The following is an 18,217-nucleotide window of genomic DNA, read 5'->3' as shown; positions in this document are numbered from 1 at the left end:
TGCATTTTTGGTCTCCCAAAGTGGTTTGTTTCGTAACTCTTGAACGACTTTTTTGTGTGTTTATATGCCTTTCTGAAGAAATCTACCAAACGTTTTTATAGACTTAAAAGGAAATAAGGTGGCCGAAAGAGCACTCATCGGAAGCCTCTCCATACATCAAACACTTCTTCAACTGAGGCCAAAAAACAATTTGGTTTTGTTCTCTCTTTAGTTGACTAATTGCCAACGGAGGCCCAACTGAAGCCGTACTACAAATTTACAGAATGTTAAAAAGGAGAAATATAGAATGCACTAATCCTTTTTAAACTTACATTTGTACAACATCCAACTTTGAATGGAGTAATGTAAACGAGAACATCAAATAGAAATGCTAGCAACAAACGCTGCAATTTAACATATGTTACATTCATTGACCAAATAACCTATGGCTATGCGTGCTCTGTGCTCTCTACTTAGCGAAACTTAATGAAATTTACAGTTTAATAACAAAAGTTTTGGAAAAAGTTACAAAAAAGTTAATACCGTACTATAAGATGCAATCAACCACAATTAAACTGCACAATGCAAGTAAATACCGTACTATAAGATGCAACCAACCACAATTAACACAACACTTTAGCTGAAATCTACTGAAGAACAACAGAAAAAACAACTATTGAAATCTATGCATTTTCATGATGCATATTTGAACCTATGAAATGAAACACATATTCCCTGTCTCACATTAAGTGTCAATTTGAAATATTTGTCTGTGTAAATTTTTGAATACTAATGAAGGATTAATTACCTGTTACCACTAATTTCCATATTTATTATATCTTAGCTCATCTAACTGGTCCACTAACCACCATCTCAATCAGGTTACTAGCAAAGAGCTAAACAAACCACATTTGATAGTGGAAGGAGAATAAAATGACAAGCAGCATGAATAAAATGTAGAAAGAAGCATGAATAAAATGATTTGCATGAAAATATTTTTACAGATGCCTGAATCCTCTACTGATAATCTCCATAACAAACAAGACAATTAGCTAAACTACATATTTATGACACATAGAAAGGCCCAATGACTAGCTATTACACCGTGTAGGAAAGAATATACTGACCTTTCATAGACCAGATGCAGCAGTCAGCATGTATATACCTACATACCTACATAAATTAAGGCTCAACAACTTTTACCGTATGTCAACTGGAGATTTCACCATTGCTTCCTTTAAAACTTGAAGCACCAACAATCTGCTTTACACCATGAGGCGATGGCATATTGAATGGAACAAATCCATTGGTAATAAGAGGCTGGTCAAATTTATAATTTGTTGCAGACGCAAGAATGGAATTGTACCCCCAATTTCCGGCACCACTACCTACTATTCCAACACTACCACCTACATATGCAACAGTTGGCATAACATTAGCATAAGGCACCTGTTGATAAGCCTGGGGACCAGTTACCATTTGCCCACCATACCATAAGTTCCTATAAACATCTGATGGAGCTGCATATCCATTCCCCCCATACGCATACCCACCCATAGGATACCAGCAACCATAGGGATTTGATCCGTACCCATATACTCCATCACTAGTAGACAAAGGTAAAGGAGCAATTGCAGGAAACACGTTCCCTGGACTAGAATGGTGAAAACTTTCAGCTGCTGCTCCTCTGTCACTCTTATATCTTATTTTACTAAAACCCTCAGAACCAGCATTCCCCTCCCTCGGAACTGCCCTCTTAACCTCCACCTGCCTACCATTCAAGTCATGAAAACTCCTCATCATAACACTTTGCACCGAGTCTTCAGAATCAAAAGTAATAAACCCAAACCCCCTCGGCCTATGAGTTAAACTATCTTGCATCACCACCACATCAGTTATTCGACCAAACCTCTCAAAGTACCTCTTAAACTCCTCCACAGACATATTAGCAGGTAAACCACCGACAAAAATCTTCTTAGTCCTAATATGTTCATTCCCACATTCATAACCACTATAGCTATTCCCCCCTCTATTCTGTAATTGATTTTGTTGTAGCTGTTCACTTCTCGGTATTGCTTTCCTAACTTCTACCTATATACAACAACCAACCATAAAACCAATCAAACAAACCCATAAAAAAAAAAAAAAAAAAAAAAAAAAACACAATTTACAACATTTTATTTACTCAAAAATCATAAATGAGTAACATTTAAACTCAAAAGTTAACAAATTTCATAGCGAAAACAAAAATTAGGGTAAAAAATGAAAAACAAAAAATGAAGAAAAAAAAAACCGAACCTTTCGTCCAAGAATGGCATGGGTATCTTGAAGGGCATTGTGAGCAGAAGAGATATCAGAGAAAGTAACGAAACCGAAACCTCTAGGGATTCGGGTGGTGCGGTCAAAAGAGATGGTGGAGTGCAAAACGTCACCGTATTTGGTGAAATGGTGTTTGAGAGTGTCTTCAGTGGTTTCGCGAGAAATGCCACCTACGAAGAGCTTGGCTTTATCAGAATCCATTTTGAAATTCATGGTACTGTAGATGAAACCCTAAATCCCCAAATCAATTGGAAACCCTTACTCTGTTCCTAAAGCTTCATACTTTACTGTTCTCTCTCAAATCAAACTAACTACCTCGTAATTCGTAACTGGTCATAAAATTCCTTGTTTGCCCGTTTGCTGACTTTTTTTTTTTTTTGGACCCAACTAGGACCGTTTTTCTTTTACCTTCTTTTCCCACCCGCATTGTTTCTCGCGCAGTCTCCAAAATATCCATCTTAATATTTTTAAAATTCGGCTCGGTCATCATCTCGGTAAGGGCACTAGATCACTAAGTTAATGGTCGAATCATTGAATCACTGGTTGAATCGCATGACTGAATCATATCGAGTCGTGTGTTCCTTTGATTTTAATGCCGTGTATTGTCGTCAGTTATTGAGTCGTGCTAGATAGCACTGCTCTTTTTTTAAGTGATAATTAAATGATTTTTTTTCATTATCATGTTAGTAAAAATAACTTAACTCGAATAATTCAAAATGTGAGACACAAATGTTGGATTCTTAAAGTAAAGTTATATTTTTATGCACAAGAGCTAACTTGAGATTAAACTCGTGATAACTTATTTAAAGGTTTAAGTTTTTTTTTACCAATTAAACCAATTTATTGTTGGTAATAAATCAATTATCTTAAACCATTAAATTAACAAAAAAAAATTAGTTAAATAATTGAGTGAATAATAGTAGTTTTTTTTACACAATAAATTATAGTAGATTTTTTTTGACACAATAAATAATAGTAGTTATGCACAAATTTTTAATTCAAAGACATTATTGTTCTTTTAAGGCAAAACTACTCATGTTATTCTTTAACTTAATTTTATGTAACAATTTTGTGATATATTTGTTTCACTTAATTTTAACATTTTAGTGTGTTTGCGTATGAATTTTTAAGGTTCAAATCTACTTTTTTTACGAACTTTTAGTTTTCAAAACTATAATTTTTCACCCACATTTGCATCTTTTTTTAATGACAAATATTAATATGATAGATAATTATTAGTATGTTAGTATTTTTTTTTAACCTTGATTTTAAACTTCTCAACTCATTTAACCCTTTGACTCAAATTAGTTGAACTACCAAAACCTCCAACCCATGTTTGCATATGAATTCTTTGGCTTTGTTTGGGAGTTTGGAGGGGAGGGGAGGGGAGGGGAGAGTTTGAGAAAAAAGGAAGGAGCAAGTGGAAGAAATAGAAGACATTGGAAGGAGAGGGCTTTGGAGGTTAATTTTTTACTCATAATAAAAAATCTCCCTCATTTGGGGAACTCAAAAATTGTATTGGGGGAGGGTTTTGGAGGGTTATGGAGGGTTTATATGAATTTTTCAAATTCAATCTATGTTGTTATAATATTCTTAAAATTAAAAGTATATTAATCATAAGTATTAGCTTATCATTCTCTAAAAAAATGTTCTTTCAAAAAATGTGAATTTTTTGTCTATTTTTCTATATATTTTCAACCTCCCAAAGCCCTCCCCTCCCTTCTTCCCCTCCAAACTCCCAAACAAATCCTTAGAGTGTGTTTGGATGAGGTAATTTGGAAATTTTAAAGAATTTCAAATTCTAGGCAATTTACCTAAGTATTTGAATTCCTTCATAACATTACATTTCCTCAATATTAGTATATTACATTACATTCCCTCATCCAAACAATGAAATTCACATCAAAAGTATTTGAATTCCCTCAAAACATTCATCCATCCAAGCACACTCTAGATTTTTCACAAGTTTTCTCTTTCATTTCTTTACACCAAACAATGATAACACGATGCTAAAACAAGAGAAAATCCTCTGAAGGGTTCTTTGACTTGTTACGAGTAGTGTGTGCTCCGCTACTTGAGGTTAGTGGAGACAAATAATAACTAAAAAATAAAATAGAAACAAAAAAGGAAACTTGTTTAGCAAGTCATGGAATAGTTCTCTTTATCAGTTTTCACATCCCTTCCTGATTTCTCTCCGCAACCAAACAATTAACTCTTTCACTATTCTTAATGACTAAGATTTTGCAAGTACTTGGTGCCCACGCATATCGTTCAATAAATATTATCAAAATCAACTTCTATTCTCACAACCTTCTCCTTTAACCCTAGCAATCCAAATCTCCTCATTTTTCTCATCACAACTATGGCCACCGCCACCACACTCGTTGGCCCACCCGAGTTATACACCACCGTCACCGCCACCACTAACAAAACTTCCATCGATCAAATGGTAACAAATTTCAACACCCTTCATACAAACCAAAACCCACCAATGACTCTAACAGAAAACATGTCACCAACATATCTCACTACTGGCAACCCATGTCTTGACTTCTTCTTCCATGTTGTCCCCGACACTCCCCCTGAAACTCTCCTCCGACGACTTCAATTAGCATGGTCCTATAACCCACTCACCACCCTTAAACTCGTCTGTAACCTCCGCGGCGTTCGCGGTACCGGCAAGTCCGATCGTGAAGGTTTCTACGCCGCTGCTCTTTGGTTTCACCACTACCACCCTAAAACCCTAGCTTCTAACGTCCCTTCCCTTGCTGACTTTGGTTACTTCAAAGATCTCCCAGAAATCCTTTACCGTCTTCTGCAAGGTACCAATATACGTAAAATCCAGAAAGAAGAATGGAATCAAAAGAAATTAGCAGCCTACAGAAAAAAAAATCGCAAATCAAAGTCAAAATCAAAATCAAAAACCCGCTTTGGTGTAAGAAAATTCGATCAAGAACAATGGGAGTTTAAACCCCCTTTGGTTCAAGTTAAACCCCCTCTGGTTAAGAAAATCCAAAACCCCTTTTCGGTACTTCACGATTATACTGATGAAGACTCTTTGATGAGTGAAGAGATTGCGGTGAGGGATGCGGCGAAGGCTGCGGCGAGGGCCAAGAGAGATGAGAAAAGAAAAGCTTCTCTTTTGAAGAAAGAGAAGATGATTGCATTAGATTATGAGAAGAAAGAGAAGAGGATTGCACTAGCTTATGAGAAGCTTCCGAAGAAAGAGAAGAAGATTGTATTGGCTAAGAAGCTTGTTGAACGGTATAATCGTGACCCTCATTTTAAGTTTCTTCATGATTGTATATCTGATCATTTTGCTGATTGTTTAAAGAAAGATATTGAGTTTTTGAAATGTGGGTCGTCCACAAATATTAGTCTTGCTGCGAAATGGTGTCCTTCGGTTGACTCTTCATTTGATAGGGCGACATTGTTGTGTGAGAGTATCGCGAAGAGGATTTTTCCTAGGGAGGAGTATGAAGGTGTGGAGGAGGCGCATTATGCTTATAGGGTTCGTGATCGTTTGAGGAAGGATGTGTTGGTGCCATTGAGGAAGGTTTTGGAGTTGCCTGAGGTGTTTATTGGGGCTAATCGATGGAAATTGATTCCTTACAACAGGGTTGCGTCTGTGGCGATGGAGTTTTATAAAGAGAAGTTTTTGAAGCATGATAAAAAGAGGTTTGAGAAGTATTTGGAGGATGTGAAAGTGGGGAAGACTACGATCGCTGCTGGTGCTTTGCTTCCTCATGATATTATTCGGTCGTTGGGGGATGGAGATGGTGGAGAGGTGGCGGAGTTACAGTGGACGAGAATGGTGGATGATTTGCTCAAGAAAGGGAAGATGAGGAATTGTCTTGCTGTGTGTGATGTTTCTGGGAGTATGACTGGGATCCCTATGGATGTGTGTGTGGCATTGGGATTGTTGGTGTCTGAATTGTGTGAGGAACCTTGGAAAGGGAAGGTGATTACTTTCAGTGCTGAGCCTCAGCTTCATGTGATTCAGGGGGATGATCTGAAGTCCAAGACAGAGTTTGTGATGGAGATGGATTGGGGGATGAACACTGATTTCCAGAAGGTATTTGATCGCATATTGGATGTCGCTGTAAATGGGAATCTCAAGGAGGATCAGATGATTAAGAGGATATTTGTATTCAGTGACATGGAGTTTGATCAAGCATCTGCAAACTCTTGGGAAACTGATTACCAAGCAATCACTAGGAAGTATAGAGAGAAAGGGTATGGTTCTGCTGTGCCTCAGATAGTTTTTTGGAATCTGAGAGACTCGATGGCGACCCCAGTGTCAGCCACTCAGAAAGGAGTGGCGCTGTTAAGTGGATTTTCTAAGAATCTGCTGAAATTGTTCTTGGATAATGAAGGTGATATAAGCCATCTGCTGACAGACAATGATGGTGATATAAGCCCTGTAGGAGTTATGGAAGCTGCAATTGCTGGCCCCGAGTATCAGAAACTAGTTGTGCTGGATTGATTTCCTTATGCAATTAGTATTTATTTAGTGCAAAAACTTTAGCAATGTCATTAATCAATATCCTGGTAACTTTGTATCTTTTGGAGTAGATGTGAGCAAGAAACTTTATAATGAATGAAAATGGTCCAAACTTATGGACAGTTGCCTATACACGGTTCCAATTTTTTTTTTTTTTTTTCTAATTATAAAATTACATTTGTGTTATATTGTCCATTTTACCAACCTGTGTTGGGGATTAGAATAACCAGTACGTACCCTTTAAAAGAAACAAGAGTTTGAAGCAAAGTTCAAGAAAATTTCTAACGCTTGTGATGTTCTTGTTGACCCCAAGAAGAGTCAATTCTATGACCTCAATGGTCAATATCCACTTAACTCTTAACGCTTCAATGATGAAAATGGTGATGGGAATAATTTGAAGGAAGATGTCGCTTAATTAAGTTGTTTGACCCTATGGAACATCTAATACTAATGTACCATTTATTGTGACACATTTATTGTGTTTAGTTGCATAATTAATTTCAGATGTTTACTTGGTAGTTAATGCCATGGTGTTGCTGCAATTGAAATAATATTGTTGCCACTGTTGTTGCTATGCTACAGTTGGCAACAATATTCTGTTGTTTTGATTGTTTTCTATTTCAGTCGTAAACTTATTTGGCTTGATCATGCATACTTGGGCAGAGAGCATGCATATAGATTTATCTGTATTCTGTACTCACATGTTCTATATCATTTTGTGGATTTTTGTTAGCCCTCTGGATGTTAATGACAGTAAGATACTACTTTTTGGTGCTAAATTGCGGTTGTGGTTATGCTGCAAAATTTGATATTGCAGCAAAATACAGCAACCGATACGGACACGGTTGCGGTTACAATGCTGCTGCGGAAACCTCTAAAACCTTTTATATTATGGCTGCAGTTTCAGTCTCGAACCGCAATTTAGAAATATTGTGTGACATATGCTTGATTGCTTTGTTTGATTATCAAGCTTATTTACAGTTGAACTCAGCAAAATCGAATGGAAATTATATCAACACAAAATTCGGACTACAATATTTTCTAAGTTGGTTTTGACTTGACAGGAAGTTGAAGTGTATAGAAGAAATCTTGAATATAGACATTAAAACTTGTTAGAGAAAGGCACAAAAATTACTCTTCCTGGGAATGGAAACCAACATCCAGGAGCTGCTCTATCTGATATAGTTTTTGTGGTGAATGAGAGACCCCTTGCTTGTTCAAGAGGGATGGAAGTGGTTTGGTAATGATGGCTGAAGATATTTTAATTCTAGAAGAGATATCATTATCACAATCCAAGTGACTGATATTGTGAAACCAGGCTATGAGTTGGTGCTCCCTGATAATCAAGGTATGTCACTTGCAAATGATTTTGAGTGATGCTGATAACTAAACCAATATTTTACTCAGTATAATGTTTTAAATTTTAACACTTTCATTAACCCTCTTCTACATGAACTCTAAATAACTTATTATGCAATTCCACTATTCGTATATGAAGTTTGTACACAATATATATTAGAGCTAGCATAGCTGCGTTCTTATTCTTTTATACAGAAAGATATTTAGTTTTGGAAACAGGTGCTATTTTATATCTCTTTTTTCTTTTCTTTTCTGAGAAGACAGAACACAACTATGTTAGTTTAATATTGCAAGTTGTTGAAGATTTTGATTATTATCAGATCAAATAACATTGAAGAATCCAATTATATCGATTATAGTTAATGGATATCCTTCTATGTACCTATTAATACATTTTGAGCTTGTAGGCTGTTCCCTTGTAATCATAGGAAAATGTGCTGCAGCGTGTTTTTGTTACAGTGATGATGATCATACACTTAGTTTCTACATTTTTCAATCATCCTTTGTAGTTCCTCCTTTCTTACCCCTACCAAGTTATCAACCATATAATGCACCTGGAATGTTTGAGACATTTTCTTACTTCTGTTGCGATTAATGTTGTGAAACAAACCAGTTCTCAAGTACTGGAAATCATGTCACTAAAAATGAATAACATTTATAGTAGGTTTAATTACTCTGCCTGTTTTGATCGTAAATTATGTAAAAGTTCAGATATCTTGACTAAAATTCAGGAACTCAATTACAAGTTCAGATATCTGATTAGAAATAGTTTAGATATGGACCGAGTAATTAAACCTTACATATAGTTGCTTTTACATTAAATTATAAACTAGTTAAAGTAAAGGGTAATTTGTAACATAATATCCACTAACTCATCCACACCAAGCTTAATGAACTCAACATCAGTGTAATTTGTAGCAACCTCTTGCATAACTGGGTCCATAAGTTTGCAAGGTCCACACCATTTACCTGTAGTGTGAAATCAATAACCATATACAACAAGGAAAGTACTACATCAGGAAACTGAACTTTACCTATGTTATCATTTATTTTCCTGTATTAACTGACTAGGCGGCATTGTGTGAGTTTGTTTATAGTCGCAGCAAACCATGTTGGACGGTGGAGTCATATCCGGGGCGATTGTTCTGAAACGGAATAAAGGAGGCTTAGATCGATCTTTGCAATGACTTTGCAGTCACGGCATCAAAAGAACTTGTTCACAAATGAAATGAGTTAAGGTAAAAATTCTCTTTTTGGTTCTGAAGAATTTGGAATGGAATTTACTTGCATGGTAATTCTAAATTTGAAGCTAAAAAGCAAATGTTAGGCACCATGATGAGATAAGAAACTTTACCTCAATTATTGGTACTATAGTTTTAGTGAGGGCTGGCTATATTCAGTATTGTAACGAAATGTTAAGTTCCTATACTAGATTAACTATACCAATAAAATTAATTGATTTTTTTGTCAAATTGTGAAGTAATCGTATATTTATAGAAGTGGTGCTTGTTTGATAATTGTTTTTCAAAATAGTGTGAGTAGACAGTGGTAGTCACACATCCCTTTTATTCTTTAATGGAAAGATAAATAGGTGAATGGAAGCGGCGATAGTGGTTGAAGATACCATCATTTTGTCCTTCTCACAAACAAAAGCAATTCCAATTTCAATAGTGTAAGTGAATAGTGATACCGATGGATTATGTCTGTGTGGGTACCGCCGTACCACGCACGTAACTTTCACTTTAAATGCTTGGAACATTATATACATGTATGTCTTTATATAACCGATTCAAACATTCCTTCCAAAAACAAAGACGATTCATCGGATGGATTATTATTTCATAACTTAAGCATTACATTCATTTTTTTTTTTTTTTTTATATAATTCAACGTAGAACTCTTAAGATTATCACCTTTTTGATATCCACGCCTCATAGTTTTACTCATACATTAATTTTCAGTAGAGTACCTTGATAAAACATAGCGAGCTTTTTCATAGTCAAACATTCGTTGAATACAACAATTCTTAAAAAAACTTAAACTCATAAAGAAAATCTAATCGAGAAAACCAAGTGTGAGATGCTTCTGATTTTCGACTTAAGTTTCTCATCAAATACTTTTATCTACTTGATGTATCATTCATTATTTCAATTATTTACATTTTCAATTCGAACAAAGAAGTAGAGAGAGCAAGCAACCCATCATTTAAGAAGCAATGGCTTATTGACATGAGATATTACTTACAACAACAGAAATTAATTTTGTTGTGTGATAAAATTTCAATGATATCTGATACTACTTCATCCCTAATCACACATTCCAAAATTGCATCAGCAATCTCAATACTAACATCTTTCACCTCGGTCTTAAATTCACTCCATTCATTAATTGAATCCAAGTAATCCAAATTCAGCAAGTTACTTAGATTTCTCTCATAATTTCCACCTCTTTCACTCCATTCTTTTGTCCTCTCCCATAACATCTTCCCCAACTTTTCGGCACCCATGAATTGCTTACAATCTTTTTCTGGAAGATTTTTTGTAAGTTCTCTCACACAATCAAATAACAACCTCTTTGTCTTGTGCAACACCCTTTTAGATTTCATCACATGAGAAACATCATGCCCAAGAATCTCTTTCAGTTCCTTAGTATAGTTATGGTCTCTCTTTGATGTTTGAATAAGTGAACTAAATAGAGCAGCTGATAGTAGAGATTCCTCGGTGAATTTCTTCGGCACAACCACGCCGCAAACACAGACATTCTTGTTCAATGTTTCATGTGTCACACAGACTGATACATAATCAAAAGGAGTAATTAATTCGTCTTAGAGATTATAAATTCGTCTCTTGAGGTTATAAAGTCAAATTCTAACCAATTTTTTAATTTAACAAATGCAGAAAAGAAAAAAAAAAACTATTCTTAGATTATGAAAATGCAAAAGAACTAAACTAACTTAATTTACCTTCTTCTATACATCTTTGTTGGTGCTTTCCATCTTGCTGGCTTAATTGTTCATAAGGTAACAAAAAGAACTAACATGTCATTTTTTTAGCTATGATCAAATTTAAAATTTACGTAAACCAGAATTTGAGTTCACTTCATATCATACCTTTGCATTCTCATGTTGCAGACATCGGAAGCTTGGCAAGTGTCTGAAGAAAACAGAGGATTATAATGTTTATTTGACGAAAACGAGGTTCTGTCTTCTTCATCATCATCAATATCTGAGCATGAATTGAACAAGGTGGAGCTGCTAGCAGTTGAGAAACGATCTGTTTCAATAGGTGCTTGATCAACGTTGTTAGCTTCGTGTTCGTGAGTGACAGTGACAGCAACGTTGGCATGTTGGTTTGTAATGTTGGAGTCATTGGTTGTTGTAACCTTCTTCTTCTTCTTCGTATCATGTATAGCTGTTAATAAAACTTTCAAAAATGGAAAGAGAGGTTTTCTCTTTTTGTTGAAGAAGCAAGAACTTGCAGGTTTTTCCAAATTTTTGATTGAATTTGAACTCCAGTTTTTTGAGCAATTTGATCTTTCTAATAAGTAAAGTTCTAGGATGAAAGGTTCTTGTTTGTCTTTTAGAAATTCTGAAAGTTTTTTCTCTGGTTTAAGTGTTGGTGAGGCCATAGAATTAGGTTGGAATTGAAAATTTGAGAAAGTTTAAAATGAATAGGAATATAAAGATGCGGCAGTTAAATGTGAGCGTGATAAGGTGCAGAGAAATAAATTTGGATATCTGACAGATTGGGACAGTACTGCAAGCAATAACATTAACAGTCAGGGATATAAGGTTGCCTAGCCATGTGTCCAGGAATTATTATAATTTCAGAAATCATATTTCTTTATAACCATTTCACTCTTGTTATATCTCTCTCTCCCTCTTCTTTTTTACTAATAAGAAGGGGAAAATATTGGTAGACACACTCTTTTTTGTACCACTCTTATACCACCCTATGTGGCAGGGATATTTTAGTAAATTTATCCATCTTTTTGTTTTTTTTGATTCATTCACAACACCATTCTTTCTGTTTCTCTCTCTCAAACTTCTCTCAATCACTCCCTCTCTCTTCCCTAAAATCAGAGAAAGTTTAATCCCTCTTCATCAACCACTCATCAAAACATCAAAATCAGAGAATGAACATGTAAGTCTTTTCATTAATGATGTAGCTAAAGAATTGCATAAGGAATGGATTCAAGGACTGAGAGAATAAAGGAAGTAAAGAAAACAGAACACATAACAGAGAAAAAGAGAACAAAAACTGGAGATTGTGAGATTGAAACAGCTTGAAAGAATCCATCTCTTGTATTTTTTAAACTTAAACCTTTGAATATGCTATAAAATGTCTTGGTGGTGACCGGAAAAGATGGGAGGTCGAATCTGAAATGTGAGTGGTGGTAGGGAGGGTGGCACTTGTGATGGTGATGCGACGAAATGGGTGGTTGATGAAAGGAGGACGGAAGAGATGAAGAGGGAGACCATAATGAAATAGAGAATAAGTTGTAGATGAGATTTGTCGGCGTCCTCGCCGGAAACGTATGAGGTAGAGAACAGGGCGTCTTCGAAAACGGAAGAGGAAAGCAGCGGAAGAGGAAGCGACAAGGAATGGTATCATCGCCAGAAACATAGCCGATGTTTGGTTCAGTTGCGGTGGTGGTAAAGAGAGAGGAAGAAGAAAGAGAAGGGGAAAAGCAGCAGGAGATAGAATTGATTTTTATTATTTTAAATCAAATTGTGCCACATAAGAGGGTGTAGAAGGGTGGGATGCCTCGTAAGGTGGTTTACCCATCACCACTCAATAAGAAGAAAGAAAAAGAAGACTCTCTCATAAAAGTTATCATCAAATAGTTGTATAAATATCATTCATCTCTTATAATTTGATTCGGTCTTTATTTTTTGCATGGATTAATTTAACTAGCTCCCCTACTATCTCTTGTTTCTAAGCTAGGTCTTTAGAAATTAATTATACGAATTCTATTGTTTATATGTTTCTCAAACATCAGTTTTTTCCTTCAATGTAGAGTTTTACCCACACTTGGCATACCAACAAACTTGATGTTGATGATGGGCTCAATTTTTAGAACATTGATATTTAAATAATAATAATAATAAGGGAATGTGTGATGATTATTCCATGACATAATTAGAGCACTCAATGTTTTTAATTATCGATTATCGATTGATATTTGGTAGGATGACATAAAAATATTACGCACCTTTTTAGCACGTAGCAATAGTGTGTTGAATAAAATAATTTAAAAGGATAAAGCTACAATAGTTCTAATCCTCTCATAATTGGTGATATATTATTGTTCATAACGACTCATGAGAACAACAATTGAAATGACGTTTTAGTTAAACATTAAACAAATCTTACTTGGTTTTAGTGATGTTTTATAATTTTAAGTTGGATGCAGTAGTTAATTGAATTTGAAAATGGCCCAATTATTGAAGGCAAATATGCATGCGAATGCAACAACCAAAGGGTCTCCAATCCAAGAGATTTTCAAAATACTGTACAACCATTAATTTGCAATGTTTGCATGATGTCTAAGGACATGAACATTGATACACTTAAATGCAATGCGTGTGCATATACAGGTCGCTATATTCAAACAATACATGGGGCTCATGGCTAGGAATAAGGCCATATTCATTTTATTTTTAACTTATGATTGCAGGTTTTACCGGATGTATGCAGTTTGTCATTAACTTGATGTGTACGAATACCATATTTATCTTCTATCATTTAAGAAAGTTCCCCCACTTATTATGACATAGAAAATAGTCACTAAGATATTACACTTTCCCATTTGATTGTGTTCATTGTAATCATAATTATAAAGATAGTATTCATATTCTTATTGAGTGTCCTAAAGCTGTTCAAGTTTGGCGGAATGCGAATTTATGGGACACAATTGACAGGGTGATCCATCAAGACTATAATATTAGTGCTCTCATTTTCACCCTTTTACAAAATCTATCTTTAGGGAAATGTGAGCTGATGGCAACAATTATGTGGAGCCTTTGGAAATGTAGAAACATGAAACTTTGGCAGCAACAACTTGAGACAGATTCGCAGGTGCTTCAACGTGCAACTCATGTACTTGAAGAATGGCAAACAGCCCAAAGAATTAGATCAAGCAGCAGTAACCAAACCATAACTCCACAGGTTCGGTCTTTGAGACAAGAGGAAGATGTTTGGAAGAAACCGGCACCTGGCAGGTATAAATGCAACATAGATGCATCCTTCTTTACTTCTCTTAACATGGTTGGGTTGGGCATGTGTCTTAGGGATGATAATGGTGCTTTTGTACTTGCAAGAGCAGAATGGTTTGCCCCTATTTGTGATATAGATGTGGGGGAAGCTGTTGGACTACACACGGCTTTGGATTGGCTCTCTAATCAACAATTTGATAATGTAGATTTTGTTCTTGATTGTAAAAAGGTTGTTGATTGTGTCAATTCTAGTCTAGAAGATAGTAGCGAGTTTGGATGTATTATCACCGCTTGTAAACAGCTGCTAGTTGATAGATTTCAGAACTCTCATGTTGAGTTATGCCGGAGGCAAGCAAATAGGGTAGCTCACGAGTTAGCTCAGGCAGCCCTATATAATCCTAGCCCCCATGTGATTGATGATATACCTACATGTATTTGGCATATTTTATCTAATGAAATGCACTGTTTTCCTTCCCTAAAAAAAAAAAAAAAAACTTCTATTTTTTTTTCCTCAAAAGAAAAAAAAAACATTTGCAAGACAACAACATCTAATAGCATGGAACAACAACAACGCAAGACAACTCAAGTAAAAGCCCGATACACTCATTAAAACTAGAACTATTTGCAAAAAAAAAAAAAAAGCTAAAAAAATGCAATATTCATACATACCAAGAATTTTAAAACTTGGGGATTCCCAAAACCAGATTTCTGCAACGATTAAACATCGGACAAGATTGAACTGGATAGAGTGCAGTAGAATCAGTCATCAAGCAATCGGGGAATTAGATCGAGGAATCAAAATTACCAAGCGGGATTGCTTGATTAATGACTTGTGAAGTTGAGCGTTAAAATTCAAAAATCGTTGTATCTTGTGTTCCAAGTCAGTGGTTAAAGATCCCATTTGCATCTTTCAAGCTACATATCTCATCAAACATCACAACATACATGTAAATACCACCATACTTATAAAATAGAAGTATGGAATGGAGAGAAGCCTCTAATATGAAGAGTCAAACCTTTATATCAGTTTTTTCATAAGTCTTTTTTTACCATACTTTTATACAAAAAAAAATCTCATAAAAGTTAATCCAATGTGGGCCAAAGTTTTTGGATCATATATCTACTACGATTCCAATCCAACATTCACTAATTAAAGGAACATTTGGATTATATGTCTACTACAATTCCAATCCAACATTCACTAATTAAAGAGAATCCAATAGATCTGCCAACTTGTACTAAGATTTGGGGGGAAATATCTACTTAAGAGCTAATGATTTTAGTAGGGGCTGGGTTCATAATTTGGAAAGCAAATTTAGTTATACATAGAAACACATCTGGTTGATTAAATTCAATGTTTCTATGTGCCACGTTAAACATAGATATGATTAAATTCAAACGTTTTTAGCAACCTAACAACTACGATTGATTGATTGACAGTGTAAAAAATCTTTACACTAACAATATATATGAATTGAATCCTAAATTTAATATGAAATTCGTTACTTTCAGTTACATTTGAAACCGAATAAAATATTCAACAAAATAAACTTGAAAAACTTGAAGACTTAGGGTATGTAATTTCCTTAAAAATAAAATATATAATACCAAAGTAGTTCCCTATTGGGAAAAACACAAGTCCCACATCGGATAGATGAGACTCTTGAGAAGAGTATATGAAGAGGAGGCAATCCTCATCTTACAAGCTGGTTTTGTGGGGTTGTGTTAGGCCCAACCACGATTTCTAACATTCCCTTCAATCTGAATTTATAAAAATTTCTAAAAGTCATTCCAACACGACGTCAATCAAAAGAGTCTTGACACGTCTTTGCAGGAAGCTTCAGTTGTCGGGGATTAGGGCAAGCCCCATGGGGAGCACCATAATTGACAGCCAAGATGTTAACACCTTCCATGTGTATCACAAAGTGTTCCTCCAAACCGTGCCCTGGAAGACATTGAGCTTTGACAGAAGAAACAATATATTGCTTGCCGGTAGGGTTCAACACATTGGATGGCACCCTAATCCTATAGAAGGCATTTCCTTTCAATAACTCTTGAAATTTATTCTTGTCATCATCGGTGAAAAAATCTCGCATAAGCAGCAGCCGTCGGTCCAAGTTATGAGGCTCGCGGAGAAGTTACCGGCGTTGGAGAAATCAGAATCTCCAAAAGCGTGTTTTTTGACAGCAGAAAATAAAACAAACGTATTTTCGTGTTTTATTGAGGATTCTTTTACTATAAATATAGACATTGTATCAGTGTAAACCTTGAGATAAAGGGGGCTGAAACAAGGGTTTAGAAAGGCAACAACAAAACTAGGGTTTGTATAGAGTTTGTCTATTTGGAACAAACACCAGGGTAGAATTAGGCGGGAGACTTATTCTTGTAACCCATTGATATCTCTTTTGTAAGGTTACTCATCATATAGTGAAACGGAGGGCTGCTCTCTCCCCCAGATTAGGTCAATTTGGATCGAACTGGATCAACAAATTCTTTTGCGTTCTCTTTCCTTTCTCTCATTGTTTTCTACTTTTGGCTTGTGTTCATAATTGTTCCATACACTTTGTTTTCGTTGCTTGATTATTACTTGATCACATCAAGTTTGTTATTGGTGTGATTTTTCATCGAATTCGCAATAGAGTGTGAACTGGGTGATCTTGGAATCAGAAGCGTTGTGAGCGGCGGTGTTAGGTGGTGATGGATGGGATTCAGAGCGTTCAACTAAGAGGTCGTATTGGAAAGCTACGTAGAGTAAGATGAAGTAGAGAGTGAAGAAAGTAACCATCCAAACATTGACCGCTTCAATTATTTGAGATCCAAGGTTTTCTCCCACCATCACGATTAGGGTTCTTTCAAATTTTCTCTTAAACTTCTCCTTTACAACCTCGAGCAAACGACCACAAGGTTGAGACATCTTTACGACCACAGGGTTGAGCCAACAACCACAGGGTTGAGACATGAAACTCAAATTTTCTCAATTGTTAGACCATATACAATGGTTAAAACCAATCAACAACACTCAACACCCACTTTTTCAATTCTCAACACTCCACATCATTTTTTTCTCTCTTATTCAACACTCATTAAACTTTTACTCTCTCCATGGTTTTTTCTTTCAACACTCTACCCCACCACTTTTTATTTCATATTCTTATTTAATTTTATATTTTTGTTTTTTATTACATAAAATTACAATTATCAATTATAATTAAATTAAAATAATAAACACTTAACAATGTTTTTTTGGAAAAACAAAATTTTGTAAAATAATTTATTTTTATTTTCTTAACTTAAAATGCAATACAACAAACTAAGCACGCGAAGCACAAATAACTTAAAATGCAATACAACAAACTAAGCATGCGGCACACAACTAACTTCAAATGCAATAAAATAGAAGGATTCAGTGTGTTGAAATGATTATTATTGGAATCCATTTCACTAAAAAGAAGTTTAAAACTTCAAAAGAAAAGCTAATGAAGGATAATAATAAGATTAAGATAGTGAAAAAAAACTTGGTTTTTTTTGTGTCTAAATCAAATGAACTAAGTCTCTATTTATAGACAAAAACAAAATCATGAATTTTGGTAAAAATAAAATTAAAAAATAAAATAATTTGCAATGAAATAATTGAGTTTAAATTATTAAGATGATAAAAACCAGACAGTCAATCAGGAGATCACACGTGTCCCCATTTATACACAAAGTCTTTTCTCTCTCCGCATCCTACAGGCTGACGCGCTCCTGTCTGCGCGTGTTCGTCACGCGCCGGTTTTGGCCAATAAATTCGCGCCGCATGGCCCTCTGCTTCAGGCTTCAACAGAGTTGACTTCATTCAA

General features: G+C 35.3%; 3 protein-coding genes across 4 annotated transcripts; 1 reads left to right on the top strand and 2 right to left on the bottom strand.

The window, feature by feature from the left end:
* Window positions 1-925: 925 nt before the first annotated feature.
* Window positions 926-2,673, bottom strand: LOC25489991 (heterogeneous nuclear ribonucleoprotein 1). Its single transcript, XM_013606357.3, has 2 exons — window positions 2,278-2,673; window positions 926-2,070 (listed from the first exon to the last, which is right to left on the bottom strand). The coding sequence occupies exons 1-2, from the start codon at window positions 2,509-2,511 to the stop codon at window positions 1,189-1,191; spliced, it is 1,116 nt and encodes a 371-aa protein (XP_013461811.1). The 5' UTR covers window positions 2,512-2,673; the 3' UTR covers window positions 926-1,188.
* Window positions 2,674-4,591: 1,918 nt separating this feature from the next.
* LOC25489990 (uncharacterized) lies at window positions 4,592-6,934 on the top strand. Its single transcript, XM_013606356.3, has one exon. It carries the CDS (start codon window positions 4,661-4,663, stop codon window positions 6,782-6,784), a length of 2,124 nt encoding a protein of 707 aa, XP_013461810.1. The 5' UTR covers window positions 4,592-4,660; the 3' UTR covers window positions 6,785-6,934.
* Window positions 6,935-10,362: 3,428 nt separating this feature from the next.
* Window positions 10,363-12,999, bottom strand: LOC25489989 (uncharacterized). Of its 2 annotated transcripts, XM_024778001.2 has the most exons (4): window positions 11,271-12,870; window positions 11,124-11,164; window positions 10,845-10,951; window positions 10,363-10,790 (listed from the first exon to the last, which is right to left on the bottom strand). In XM_024778001.2, the coding sequence occupies exons 1-4, from the start codon at window positions 11,786-11,788 to the stop codon at window positions 10,398-10,400; spliced, it is 1,059 nt and encodes a 352-aa protein (XP_024633769.1). In that variant the 5' UTR covers window positions 11,789-12,870; the 3' UTR covers window positions 10,363-10,397. The 2 variants fall into 2 exon arrangements, with proteins under 2 accessions (XP_024633769.1, XP_013461809.1); XM_013606355.3 differs by having other exon boundaries at window positions 10,363-10,951; window positions 11,271-12,999.
* Window positions 13,000-18,217: the final 5,218 nt, after the last annotated feature.

The sequence above is a fragment of the Medicago truncatula genome, chromosome 3 (assembly GCF_003473485.1).
Source record: "Medicago truncatula cultivar Jemalong A17 chromosome 3, MtrunA17r5.0-ANR, whole genome shotgun sequence".
In the NCBI taxonomy this organism is placed as follows: domain Eukaryota; kingdom Viridiplantae; phylum Streptophyta; class Magnoliopsida; order Fabales; family Fabaceae; genus Medicago; species Medicago truncatula.
The sequence above is the reverse complement of the archived record's forward strand: the minus strand, read 5'-3'. Positions and strand labels throughout refer to the sequence as shown.

Bases quoted from the DNA above. Each gene is read 5' to 3' on its own strand.
- LOC25489989 (XM_013606355.3), bottom strand. From the start codon at position 11,788: ATGGCCTCACCAACACTTAAACCAGAGAAAAAACTTTCAGAATTTCTA. The intron at 11,165-11,270 runs GTATGATATGAA...TGAACAATTAAG, and splicing joins TGCAACATGAGAATGCAAAG to CCAGCAAGATGGAAAGCACC. The intron at 10,952-11,123 runs GTAAATTAAGTT...ATTATGTATCAG, and splicing joins ACAAAGATGTATAGAAGAAG to TCTGTGTGACACATGAAACA.
- LOC25489990 (XM_013606356.3), top strand. From the start codon at position 4,661: ATGGCCACCGCCACCACACTCGTTGGCCCACCCGAGTTATACACCACC.
- LOC25489991 (XM_013606357.3), bottom strand. From the start codon at position 2,511: ATGAATTTCAAAATGGATTCTGATAAAGCCAAGCTCTTCGTAGGTGGC. The intron at 2,071-2,277 runs GTTCGGTTTTTT...TGTTGTATATAG, and splicing joins ATGCCATTCTTGGACGAAAG to GTAGAAGTTAGGAAAGCAAT.